Source organism: Cyprinodon tularosa, unplaced genomic scaffold (assembly GCF_016077235.1).
Source record: "Cyprinodon tularosa strain WSP-4 unplaced genomic scaffold, ASM1607723v1 ctg482, whole genome shotgun sequence".
Lineage (NCBI taxonomy): Eukaryota > Metazoa > Chordata > Actinopteri > Cyprinodontiformes > Cyprinodontidae > Cyprinodon > Cyprinodon tularosa.
Window position 1 is genome coordinate 179,987 of NW_024039210.1, and position 14,526 is coordinate 194,512.

The 14,526-nt window shown below is 38.4% G+C and overlaps 1 protein-coding gene across 1 annotated transcript; it reads right to left on the bottom strand.

The window, feature by feature from the left end:
• Nucleotides 1–428: 428 nt before the first annotated feature.
• On the bottom strand, nucleotides 429–14,177 carry emc4 (ER membrane protein complex subunit 4). Its single transcript, XM_038302142.1, has 6 exons — nucleotides 14,021–14,177; nucleotides 12,720–12,882; nucleotides 6,261–6,375; nucleotides 4,743–4,896; nucleotides 4,490–4,650; nucleotides 429–1,115 (listed from the first exon to the last, which is right to left on the bottom strand). The coding sequence occupies exons 2-6, from the start codon at nucleotides 12,818–12,820 to the stop codon at nucleotides 1,080–1,082; spliced, it is 567 nt and encodes a 188-aa protein (XP_038158070.1). The 5' UTR covers nucleotides 12,821–12,882; nucleotides 14,021–14,177; the 3' UTR covers nucleotides 429–1,079.
• Between the last annotated feature and the right edge of the window lie 349 nt (nucleotides 14,178–14,526).

Below are 14,526 nucleotides of genomic sequence, written 5' to 3' on the forward strand. Positions count from 1 at the left end.
TCATGGAGGTGGTAGGAACTAGTTACAGTTACTTTTTAACTTAAATCTGTTTTTGGGAGTAGTTTTATTGCATTCTACTTTTTATTTTATAAAAAAAAAAAAAAGGTACTTGAGTAACATTTTTTGGCTACTGTACCCATCATGAGTAACTTGACTCAGTAAAAACAAGCATGTTTTTAATCAAAAAGCATCAGACAGACACCAACCTAGACTTTATGTTTAGGTTAGATTCTTATTTTCTATTTGCTGAATTGAATTTGTCATATTGAAGTAAAATAGAGTAACCGTTATACATTTCGTAAAGAAATTAACATTTCAGTTGCATAATTTAGTGAGAAACAGGTAAACCCTGTATAAACCTATTTATTTATTGCAGTTATGCTGCAGTGAAATAAAAACATAACGAAATAAAAACCATCAATGCTAACTAACCTAATAAAAAGGTATCTTTATTGACATCGTTGGAAACATTTGAATTCAAGCAATAAGGATTTATTTATAGAACATTTTCATAGCAAATCAGCATAAATTACACAGAGCTATAAATTAAAACTGAGTTAATGATGCAGGGCAGGAAGTGGAAACAAAAACCACCTCAGGCTGAAGATACAACAAAATGTGTTTAAACTGAATGACGATAAAAGCTAAGCATTTAGGAGACTCTTCCCTACATGGTCAGGAATCAAACGGACTAAACTATTGGATTAAAGGTGTGACCAATGGTTAATGAGCTGGGAGCTATAAAACACCCCCACTAACAACCTACTGAAGAGGCGACTACCTGGACAGAAACTGGGCGGCCTCGTCTTCAGACTATCATGAGAAATAAAAACAAAAGATGCTAATCGCCAGAGGAAGACCAAAGAAATGCTTCAGCAACAAAGCCAGAAAGAGCCGGGATGCATCCGTGATGTTGGACTGAGATCCTCCTGCACCTCGCTGCTGTTGCTTGGACTGAGACGGTCCAGTCTGGATCTGGAAATGGCTGAAAGTCCGGTTTTTTGTGTTCGGCTGTGAAGGGATGCCCGGTGGCGTGGCGATAAGAAGGATGGAGCATGTGGAGCATGTGACCTCTCCCCTCACAGCACCATCCCTCCACCCATGATCTCCATCCTCTGTTTAACACAAAAACACACGTTAGGAGGTGAAAATGAGCCAATTAGTCAGTCTAAGAACAGGGGCAAAGCAAACCATGGGCCAATAGGGTGGAAGGGTAAAGGGGACAGAATAAAATATTAAAAACAAATAAATATGTGGCATTTATTTATTTAATAGACAATTAAACTGTTAGATGTGTTATTTAATTATGACATGCTAAGTTAAATCATTTAATTCAGACATAAAATAATTCAACAATATAAATTGAGTCATTCAAATAAATTCATTTGCATTGCTTTATTTCACACCTTTTCCAAATAATAAAAACCAAAACATCTTAGTTTACTTTTATTATAATAAAGAAACATGATCACATCTACAGAATTATAATGCAACTCACTTGTCAAACCACCACAAAAATAATGCAGATTAGTTTTTCAGTGTTTTCAGATGTTTGGACCTTTTAATTAATAAATCAATTAATAACAAACACCTTATATATACCCATGTAAACACGCTGTGCAAAAACCCAGTATAATGAGACGCACTGTGTATACTGTATCTATCCGTCCTTTAGCGCATTCTTCTTCTTTGACTATTTGAGCTGATGTAATGAGTACATTTCTCCGCTGTGAGATCAGTAAAGTCAATCAATCAATCAATAATCCATAAATGATCCTCTAGTTCAGGGGAAACCAACTGTTTTAAGGCTGAGGGCTGCTTCATGGCCGCTGAGTCATTGGAAGGGCTGCCAATACTGTAATATGAGCTGGAAAAGAAGCTTCACGCAGAATAAACTGATTTCTATTACATCTTTCCAATTTTGTTTTGGATGTTGTCATTTTAAAATCTCTATAAACGCTCTATGTGATCACTATGATGTTCTGAAAAGGATTAAAAATAGGACAGAAATGGATTAAACTAAAATTTCCTGCCAGTTACTGCTGCTGGTAGTGAGTTACCTTCCCTGAACAGTAACCAAGTTACTGACTCAGTTACTGTCTTGGAGAACTACTAACATTACTAGTTACTTTTTAAGTAATTAGTCCAACACTGTTCATTTCATAACAAATTAACATTCATTTACTCAGTCCCTAACCCTACAAAGTACGGCGGCTATGAGTGTGCTGGTCACGTGAGGCTGGCACGGTTAAAACAGGTCCTGATGCCTCATAACTGGAGAGGAAATAACCAGGAAACGTACGTTTGAAACAAACGGGACTGAGATTGGACCAGCATACCAGATTAGGACAAACCTGTTCTGTTCTGTGAAGCAAACAAGTTGAAACCCGGAAACAAAGAATTAAAAGCTTCTGATGATTGAGAGAAAGTACAGTGACAGCAGAGCTACGACATCTTTCAGTCATCTGCAGTTTCAACCAAACCAGTTCCTAAAGAAACCAGTAAAACCAGATGTTTTGACAGAATGAATGCAGAACATCCACTTTCATCTTTGACCCTCATTACTCTTGTTGACTGGGTGCCAAATAGGAAAAAGATGCAGCTTCATTTTCAGACTAGGAATGCAGGGTCACTGACACAACAAAATGTTCTTTCCTAATGCTGAAGTTGCCCCTGATAGAAGCTATACCCATCATCATCATCATCATCATCATCATCACCGCTGTCTGTTTACTTATGCTGGTTAGCTCCTCAATGCTATATGTGGAGTTTAAAATTTGAATGGATGGCGTTTAAATCTTTTTAAAATCTTGCACACAAACGTGTAGAATTTAAGATAATTTAGTTTAAAATGAGAATGATGGTCCAAACAGACGGCTTTCACCCGCTAACAAAACAAACTAGAGTAGAAACAATTAATCGGATGAACCGATTATTGAAATAATCATCGATTAAGTTAGTAAAGGATGAAACATTAACTGAGATGTAGAGATGATAAAACTTTAGCTGATAGAGCAACCTACGAAGAGCAGTAATTATACCAAAATTGTAAAATAATATATGAACATTTGGATTTGAGATAAAACAAATCCTTTTCATTCGTCAATATTCTCCATCCAGAACTCCTAAATTGGAAAAGTTTTGGTTTCATCTGGTTTAATTTGAGTATCTGATTAATACTATCAAGGTTCTCCATATTTATTTTTGATTCTGTTCATGGTGGATAATCCTGCTTCACAGCAGCAGGTTGAGCCAAACATCCTCTAAATATGCAGGATTATCTTTGAGCACCATTTCACTTTTCTGTCACCAGTTCACCGCAGTTCTTCCAGCAGTCCACACTTTCTCTGCTCTCTTTTTCTCATCATCTTCTCCTTCTTTCCCATCGCCCAGCTTGCCACAGGTTTACCTGCTGTGTCTAAAAGAAGCAGCAGCAGCAACCCAGACTGACAGCAGCTCATTGGCTAATGTGTATCACGTGCAGCCTGGTGCCGGACGCTCTGAAGAGCTTTACTGTATTAATAGGAGAAGCGGCGCAAGTAAAGTTAAACACTGTCGTCAGACAACATGCGGTAATTTATAAATGTTTTAAATCAGGTTGGGTCCAGATTAGCCAGCAGGTGGGTCCGGTTCCGGATCTGGACCACGGTCCGCTAATCCGTGACCTCTGCTCTACCAGCTAAATGCATTCCATAAAAGTTAAAAAACAATCCACTATACTTTCTTTCCCAGTTTGAAAATGTGTTGCTTTTTCAATTCAAATGTTAAATAGCGTTGAGTTTGAGGTTTTATAGAGTGGACTTAGAAAACATGCAAACTGATCCTGACGAATGGGTCCACCCTTTAGGAATGGGGGTCGTTTGGTTTCTTTGTTAGCTAAAGGCATGTTTTAGAGTCTCTTAAGTGGTGTGAATACTTTCTGTATGGATGAACTATTTAATAATTTGGAGAGAAAGAACCCATCAGATCATCTGACCTGCTGATCAAAGATGCTTTGATTAAAAATGTGGCAGGTTTATGTGGTTTGTCGCTAGATGTTTTCCTTCTGTCGAAATGTTTGTCTCGTGTTAAATATGCTTTTGTTGTGCTGAGGACTTTTTGTTTGATATCTCAAACTGTATCCTGTCAAGGATAAAATGTGAAATATGTTTTTTTCCCCTCTCCCTCCCCAATGTGGCTCCTATCTTTCCATAGAGTTAAAGGCAGCCTCCCGGTGGGGCCCTTGGCCGGCATACGAACACGCCAAAGGCAGCGTTCTGCGGGACGCAGGGCCTCAGTAAATCATCATGTATGTGATGAACGGTTTGTACCGATACTGAAATTGTGGTTGACAATAAAGAAATTGATTAATAAATGACCATCGTACGGTTCTATCAGGATGCATTCCATGCCACATCTAAATAACAAAATGACTATTTTCACTATTAGATGATTTCCTAATTAAGATATTTGAGTGTGAGCCGTTGCTGCTGTGTGTTTATGACATTACCTGCGGCGGCTCTATGAAAGCCAGCCAATCAGACGAGTGTGTTGGAAGCAGCCCCATGGACTGGCACTTATATATGGCCAACGCTGCTCCCAGGAGGTTCCCGATCAGGTAGACCAGGCCCTGTAGCCACTGCTGACTGGAGCTCTCCAACAGCTTGAAGGCTGGGAGACGAGAACGAGACGAGGTTTGATGGCGCAAAGAGTCTGATGATGTCAGCGGGTCAGAGCGAAACAGGAAGAGCATTAATACTTACTGGCAGACATGGACATGAGAGCCTGAATGGGCCTCCAGGCCATCATGCAGACCATCATGATGGGGAAGATGGAGATGGTGTTTCCAGACATGTACATGATGAACAGGTTCATGGGGATCTGCTTTAGGGGCCCGAGGGCCACATCCCAGCAGCGCTGCGACACAAGAAGAAGAAAGAGCATAAAGACCGGCTGCTTACATCAACATATCAGTCAGAGATGCACTGAGAGGTTAGCTGCTGGCTGGACACAATCTGATCCTGGATCAGTTTCAAGGGTGATACGTTTAAAATGACAGCAGGAGTTAGAGGAAGCAGTTAGAGAGCAAGGATTTCAACAGATAACATGAAGGCTCAAAGCTAGCCAAGCTAATGGCAATTGCATCCTATTTAGATAAAATAATGACTCCCTCTACCTCCATTAAGGTTGGAGAAAACTGTATTTCTCTGGCGTGCTTTGGTGACGCAGTGGTTAGCACACACGACCCATGAATGGAGGCCTTAAGGCTGATTTATACTTCGAAACTAGGTCGTCTGCGTAGGTGTCGCAGTGAACGCAGAGACGTCCCCGCCTCCTCTTCAGATACTCTGCTGCTCCTATCCCAAACTGTAGGTGACCGCAGACAGTGCCGCAGACAGGAGGCCTCTGATTGGTCAAATCTACATGCGCTCTACTCTATGCCTATTTCCTGTTTTGTTTTGTTTGTAAGACCGCCATTGTGGAAAACGACCTGTGAAGATGGACCAGCTAGAAAAGAGGTGCGATCCCCGCTCTTTTTGGCCCTCACGTCCCTCCGTTGTTGCACAAACTTGCTCCCACTTCCTCACCACCTCTGCCGTATCTAGACCCACAGCTAGTTCCCGATCGTCCCTCTTGCGTTGTGGCGTGGAATAACATAGCACAGACCACGCTTCAATATTGGGCATAAATCAAAAATGTCCGCGTCCAGCTCACTGAGACACACTGCTGCAGGAGGATGACCAGCCCTTTAGTCCTTGGCGCAGTAGACCCAGGTTAGAATCCGACCTGTTGTCCTTTGCCGCATGTCTCTCCCCCTCCCTCTTACCCCCTTTCCTGTCAGCCTACTGTCCAAAAAACAGCCACTAGTGCCACAAAACGTAAAAAAACAACTGTTTTTTTGGGTTTTCACAAGTTTTTTACAAGGTGTACAATTTGTCATAGTTGTCAAACTTAATAAACACCTAGTTCTAAAAGAAAATATCCTCTTTGTTTGAACAAGCTAGTGAGACCAATTCCAATGGAATAAGATGATTTATGCTTAAAATAAGAAAAAAAACATATTTTAAGTGCCTATCAAAGCATTTTATCTTCAGAATACGGTTACCTGCTCAAGTTTTTTTTTACTTTTAAGTTTTGTCAATTCAACCTTTTTGGGAAGATTAATTTGCACAAACTGTTTGAAAGGTTTGAATTCCATCCTCACCCCTGATGTCTTTTATCCAAAGCAGCTAAACTTTAATCAAAAAAAAAAAAAAAAAAAACTTAAAATCTTCCCTCACCTTCTCCACCAGGTTCTTGTCAGTCTCCTGGATGCTGGTGTCAGGAACGGGTTTCTCTGAGTAGCCGATGGGGTAAACGACATCTCCCTGACCGCCTTGTCGGTCACCGCGACTCCTGCAGACAGCGGCAGCAGTTTAGCTTCTGATCAAACCATTTCTGGAACATTCAGATTAGCATCATTGAATAGAAAGCAATTCTTTGGAAGAAAAGAAGGAAGGAAGTTGCAGGCTACTACCGATATATATTCGTCACAATTTAATGCACCAGTTCAGACACTGAAAACCACCATAGCCACAGATATACAGCTAGATTCCTTAAAGGTCCAAACCACTACTGCAGGGTTAGTAAATGCTGCTATAGGACCTCCCAAAGCAACAATCAGGTTTAATAAACTGCTTCACAATATTGGACACTTCAGCTACCATTAGATTAAAACCCGAGGACCAGGCTGATCTACTGACAGCCTCTGCATTAAATGGATCTCAGCATCCATCTATATTAGATGATATTAGGAGGCGGCTGGTCATGCAGCACATACTGGCTTTATGCTGCCATGCTCTGCTATCCATACGTAGAGTCAGTCCAATACTTCGCTGTAAGTTATTCAAAAAGATGATCAAAATGCTGCAGATCATATAATCGGTTGAAAGCACCAGAACAAACATAAAAAACATGAGAAATGAAGAAATATAAAATGATTTAATGCAACCAACTGATTAGACACAACACAGTTGTTCTGGGGCCCCTTTCCATCTCTTTTCCAGCCAGTTATAAATTAACATCACAAATATGTTTAAATGTGTTCAATATCTATATATAAATGTTTTTAACAGCATTTTTCAGGGTTGCATAGAAGACTGAAAGAAATATGTTAAAAACTATGAAGATAATATGTTGTTATCTTTGAAATAACTATTAGAAAACCGGCACATCGCTGCCACCAAGAGGACCGGAGTATCATGCATAGAGGTGAGTATTGGCATGAGTGTTGCAATTCGATACATGTCGCAATACTTGGGTCACGATACGATATTATCACAATATTGCAGTATCACTATATATTGCCATATTTTCCCCAGCTATCAAAATCAAATGATGAGATAAAACAGCAAGTGCTGTATATTTTCATCAGAAAATATTGATTAGGTATTATTATCCATGTTGTTTGGCGTTTTCTTCCACTGTGACTGCCTTTAATACAGATTTGGTGCTGCACGCATAGTTAAAGGGCTCCACAGCGCTTTCTGCCAGAGTGGTGGTGCAGAGGTAGCCCATTTTCCCATCAATGTTTTATGTAACCATTTTTTTTTTGTTGAAAATCGATACTAAGAAGTGAAAGATCGATATTATATTGGGCAGCCGAATATCACGATATATCGCCAAAACGATTATTTCCCACACCCCTAATCATGCAGAATAGTTTTAGCTAAAGAGATGTGGGTAGGAGCGTGGAGCCGCTCTCTGAGAAGCATCCCGCTGCAGCCTTGCGGGAAGGCTTGACATCAAGCCCCGCCCACATCAAGGACAGCCATATTGGAAATGCTCACGTACCAGGGCAGGGAAGCACATAGACATATAAGAAGATATATATAAAGATATGTTTTCATCTTAATTGTGAAAGGTTATCCCTCGAGCCCTGACGTCAATAGTCCGTAAATTTAAACAAAAATACGCCGCACAGTGCTGAGGCATCATTAGTGTGTTCAGCTTGAATCAGCATGTTTGAGTAGCAGGTCGACCGCCCCAACATGGCGGCCGTAATTCCTGCGCCAATGCGGGGTCTACTCATATTATATTATTATTTGAACTTCAGCACCAGCAAGTATTTGGTTATATTGCTTTTCTTAATCAACGCTGGAGATAGGCACGAGCAACCCCCGCGACCCCATGAGGGATTAAGCGGATCAGAAATTTGATGGATAGATTTTTTCTTAATCTGCGATGGACTGGGAATCTGTCCAGAATCCACTGCACCAGCCCTAACGACACCACTATAGGGATAAGTGTGCGTGTATGATAATTATTGGATAGATAAATGTGTCCTCAATGTAATGTTCATTTGTCTCTAAACTACCAATTTAATTTACGTTTTATGAAATTTGTGATAGGGTTTGAGGATAGATAAATACATCTTCATAATAATTCCTTATTGTTGTTTATTTTAGACTGTTTGTTACTAATGTTATTTTAACATCTGAAAATTTAATAAAGATTTAAAAATAAAAAGGACAGACATACCATGTGACATAACACATTTTTTTTGGCCATTTCTTTCTTTTTTTTTATTTATGAATGTAAATATAAACATACAAGGCATACAATAAATTCACACTTGTGATTTTTTTTTTTAAACATGGATTGAGCATGTTCAACATAAAAAAGTATGAAACTAATCCAACAGGATTGTAAACTAAAATAAGATGAAAATAAAAACATAAATTTCACAGGGCCATTTCAAATTAATTTAAATGCTTCGAGTAAAGAAAATAATTTAAGGGCTTTCTTTTCTTCTACAAATCTAAGAGATTTACTGAAAAGATTCAGCTCATTTCTCCAATGAGTCATATAAGGTTTGGTCTTAAAGTATCTGCACTTGTGAATCAAGAACTTTCCAAATAACAAAAGAGTCTACATTCTTATGTTCAACAAAAACACCAAAAAAAAAAAATAGATTTCACAGACAAAGGCAATATAATTTCTTTGGATAGTAGCCAGCTTTGCATCTCTTTCCAAAAAAGCTGCACAGCATTACAATAAAAAAAAAAGAGATGTTCTAAAGTTTCCACATTCTCTTCACAAAAAACGCAGTTATTCCGATCAATATTAAATCTTAATCTCAGATATTCGTTCACTGGGTAGATTTCATTCAAAATTTTGAAGTTAACCTTTCTTTTTTGGCCATTTCTCTCACCAGCTTCTATAGGCAAGAGCGGTCAGCATTTCCAATATGGCTGTCCTTGATGTGGGCGGGGCTTCATGTCAAGCCCCGCCTTCCCGCAGGCTGCCGCGGGATGTACTTGCGCTCTCTGACAGGTATTCCCGTCTTAGGGAGGAGGTGTGGTTTACCCCGTTGCCATGGGCAACAATGTCTTCTGAGAGATGTAATTGGTTGATTCACAAAACAAAAAATAAAAGAAATAAAAAAACTAGACAAATGTGCTTAAAGTTATCAATGGAAAGGAATTAGGGTGGGGGAAGATTTTTATGATATTGATAATCAAATATTCTATTTATAAATAGTTATGATTTTAGGAAGGTTTTCTGTAAGCCGCTGACTTCCAGTACCAGAGTCCTGTCATCTGCAGAAATACTCAGATGACTCTGCAATCATTGGATTCATCAAAAAGCTTTGTGATATGGTGTGGAAAAAAAATATCTGATCCTGATTCTCCACAAAACAAGGGAGAGGATTGTATATTTCAGAAGAAACAGGAACACGTTGAAACCTATTAACATCATGGGAGAAGAAGTGGAGGTAGAAGGGACAGAGCAGATTTTACTTCCTGAGGAAGTCCTACAGTGACTGCAGCAAGATGCTACAGATCTGCTAGAAATCTGCTGTGGAGAGTTTGATCTATTCTTCCATCCCCTGCTGCGGTAACAGTGTTAGAGCTAATGGCTTAAAAAGCTAATAAAGTGTTTATTCAGGAATGAGTAACTCTAATTTAATGCTTTTTAATTCTCTTAGAAATAATTTTAATGCCATCGAAGAGTACCCATGACTCTCATGTATATAAATAACACAGCAAAATGCTTTGTCATCTTTACGGTTGACAGGCCGCAGTCATGTACCGTCCATCGCTTTCCAGACACTTTTTGTTCTGCATTTCCCCCCATTCTCTAGCTTTCTCTCCGCCTCAAGCTTCTTTTCAGAACATACAGTTTTACAATCAACCAGAAGCAGTTCTGCGCAAATATATTGTGATATAATATATATATGACGTATAAAAAAATTTAAAAAAGGCATTTTAAATACCACAATAATCACATTTAGTGAATTTTATTGCCAATTAAGGCCTTAATTTAAAAAATAATAATTTAATGACTTTTAATAACCGCCGGAAACCATGTAATAAAGATGGACGGCTTTACCTACTGCAACTCCATAAAAAAAAAGCACAAAAAAAAAACTATGAGCTCCTGCAGGCCAGATTGAATTAAAATCTGGAGTTTACTGTGTTTAGTGTTATGTTTCCATTGTTTATCCAACATAATTCTTTTACACAGCTTGATTTTTGTTATCCTTTACATTCAGCTGATCTAAGAGAGGGTGATTGAAATTAAAGCTGGTTTTTCAAAGTAATGCAAGTCATCGGTTTCTTTTTATTATGACAGAAATCAATTTATCAAATTTGGTAGAAAAAATTTGAAATCTGAGATAAGATTCTGTCGCCCAGCCCTAAAAGAAATTAACTTATTATAGAATTTATACATGGACTAAAAAATGTGTCTCCTGATGATAAAATAGGACAAGTTTGTTTTACACAGCATGAAAATGTTTAAACACCTTATTAACAAACTAATCTTTATTTCCATGTGCTTACTGTAACATTTACTCACCAAGCTGCTCATTTTCATACCTCTATTATTTGGTTTTAATGTGGACTCTCACCTCTCGGCACGTTGCCTGATTGTTTAAGGTATTTTAACAAAAATGATCAACCGAACCTGGAGAAAAAGAGATGAAAAAGAAAAAAGGCAGTGAAGAGAGGAGCAGCAGCTCTTTCTCCTCAACTCTAGGGAGAGAACAGCGGAGTAATGAAAGGGAGATGCATTAAGATGATGGTGCAAAGAGGCAGACTTTGAAGCATTGAATGAAAGCTGATCAATGCAGATTTTTTTTCACCCTTTTCTTGCTGTTATCCACCAGCCTGCAGAGTAACAAACACATTTTGAGCATCATCTAGAGTCGTCCGCTTCTTTCTGCTTCTGCAGAGCTTTCAGCTAAGAAAATGTATCTATATGTAAAAGGTCCTAAAAATAAACTGGTTTTACCCAAAAAGGAGGACGTTTTTTTTCCCCAACAAAGAAAAGAACCATCTCTGACCATTATTTCTCTACTAAAATATCTTCTTTCTGAACTATGGCAAAACAGTTTATAAATAGTGAAATTAAAGATATAGTGGAGGATTTTCTCAAATGCACATGTAACCGCTCCTGAGAGGGAACGCCTATTAAACGTGTGCAAGTGCATGCAGGAGCCAATTTCTCCTCGTGCACGCTCTGTTTAAAAGAGGCTATTTGCATCGTTCATACAAGCTTACTTTCCAAAAGAAGATCTGCAATTATTCCACTATGTCAGACTCACCTCCAGTAAGCATGTAGGACAGCCTTACGTAAACCTATCATCAGAATGATTGACAATTAGGAAGACCACTTATTATGATGATCCAGCCAGAATAATAACATCCTCCACTATACGTCTAACTAAAAATGTCAAACCTTTCAGCAAAAAATATTCCATTTTAGACTCTGGTAGCCTAAGCTGGTAGCCTAAGACGAGGATCATAATCCTGATGAATTGACCACACCGATGACATTTTGAGTTGTACTTTCTCTCTTTAAAACTGCTTTTATTCAGCTTATCAAAGCAAATAAGCCGAGCTGTTCTCTAGATGACGATGAAAGGACAGAGCAGCTCAACAGTCGGAGCATCCAGATCGCCTGGACGCCATTTTCATGCCCAAAAGGCGTTTAGTGTGAAGACACCATAAGAAGAGCTGTCCAGAGAGATGGCAGCACAGCAGAGACAGATTTCCAGAAGCCCCTTTTAGGTCATGGATGCTTACATCATCATGTACAATATAGCAAACCTGACCCCCTTTTACACCTTCCTACTTTGTACGCTTTAAGAAAAGAGTAATATGATAGTATTGCATCTTTTTTTTTGCAGCTTTTTCCAATTCTTTTGAAATATTGACTGAGAGCATCTTACAGTGCGTAAATAATAATGAAATTAATCTGTATCATAATAGTCTTTATAGTACTACTTACTATATTTTTCCTAATATTTATTTATCCTTACATTGCTAGGGGTTCCTCTTAAAGCCATCCAGACCCTGAAGCTATTCATGTTCTCCTGATGGAGATGACAGAGTGTAATGCATCTATATATTAACAAGTTTATGCTTATCTATTTTTCTATATAGGTGGCGGATCGTCCCCTCTCTGTTCAGACTTCTTCAGTCTCACTAAAAGGCAACATTCCTACCATTTTGTCACGTTAAGACACAAAATATTTCAATATGCCATGTCACTGAGGTAATGATAAGAGATATTTCCTAAATTTATGTCATTAAAAGAGATACTTAAAGTCTTAGGAGTCTTTTTGAATACAGGCAACAAACAAAGTGTATTATTAATAGAACGTGAACCAAAAAGTCCAGGCTGCAGCTAATTTTGTAATTGAATCAATCAGAAGCTGGAAGCTCTGCTCTGCTTCAGATTGGTGAGTCTACCTGGTGTTTCCAACACTGAGCTCCAGGGCCCACTTCATTCTCCGGGCTCCGCTGCCTCCTCTAGTGGACAGAGCTCCTCCTTGTCCCCCTGGCGACGCCATGGCAACAAACTTCACCACTGGTCCTCAGAGATAGAGAAAGAGTGTGTGCACCTGCACGAAACCTGAAAATATAGATAACATTTTGTCATTGCGACAGTTTTCAAAGATCTGATCCTTAAAAAGTAGCATCTCATAAAATATTAGCAGATGATGAGTTACTGCGTCTTTAAATCACTTCCATTTTGGCAACTCACAATAAACTGGAGTAGATTTAGCTTCTATAGCACAAGATGAACAAACAAACAGTATAGCACAAGTGGGAAGACACATTTTACACAAGTAAAATAACGAGGTTTTGTGTGGATTTTAATAAGCCCCTCAATACAACGCAGTAGTGCAACCGAATGACATGAGAATTGATCAAATTCAGGAATAAAATCCACCTGTGTGTGAATATCAGTGTACACACTGGTTTGTTATCGAACAAGCAGCATCCTAGTGATAAAGGAACATTTCAGAGCACTGATCAAACCATTATTGAGTTATGAAAAGAACATCGCTGGATGGGAAAAGCTGCTTCAGATCTTCACCAAAAGAGTTACAATTGAAAAGCAAAGGTTTGCACTTCAGGATATTGAGTCAATGGGATTAAATATAAATGCTTAAAATAATCTAATTTTCATGCAACACTGTTATGCAATTCTGTTGTTGTGAAACAGTGAAGACTGTGGCTGGTTATGAAAAAGGTCCAAACTGCAGAAAATTAACATTCCATTAAAGGACAACGACAACATTTATTAAATATATGTCTGGTCAAAATTGCACCTGAAGAAATATCAAGGTATAAACGGCAGGGGAAATTACGAATTTTACTTTACAATTAGATAAATAATAACCACTTATAAAACTTATAAAAAAAATATTTTTTATCAAAAGGAAATCCAAAACCTACTTTGAAACTTTACGATTTTGTACAGAAGAAAAAAAAACATGGCGGATTTAGTGAAACAGTAGCTTTCCCAGAGCTTTCTGCCATAAGATACACCGATGACAGGACAAAATACTACATAAACAGTAGCTATTCCAATAACAATCAGTAATATTTAAAGAGGTATTACAGAAATTTGTTGTTTTAAGTTTTTCTAACGAACACAGCGGCAGCTCCGCAGAAGCAGCAGCGCGACGCAGCGCTGACAGGGGTGTAGCTACCGGCTAACGTCGAGCAGTAAAAGCTACACGCAATGCTAAAAGTTAGCTTACCTTACAAAGACATCTAAACCAGCGCTGCTGTCGTTTAAAGTTGGTATTTTAGAAAGAAATTGGCCCGTTTAGAGAGCCGAGAACAGCTTGTTCTACCGACCAACACTCGCTGACTTCAACCCAGGCCCGCAATGATGGCGCAGTTACGCTTAGAAACGTGGGTGGACGTTGACGTCGCACAGCCAGTAGTCAGTACGTCAAAGATACCGCCATATTGGAAAGGTCACTTGCGCCACTTTTAAAGACAGAAATAGCACTTTTTTGTTTTACAACCTTTCATTTGAGACTTAAAAACAGGTTCTTAACATATTATTGTAATATATATCACTTTATTGATATAGGTTGGGTAACAGAAATAAATTTTTGTCTTTCTTACACATTTAGATCTTTTAAGTCCTGCATATTCTATTTTTTGAATCATATTTGAATTCAGGTAAATTTAAATATACTATTTGATTTAATTAAAGAGTCTTTTATTCTATTGTTTTCACTTTATCAAAATTTTT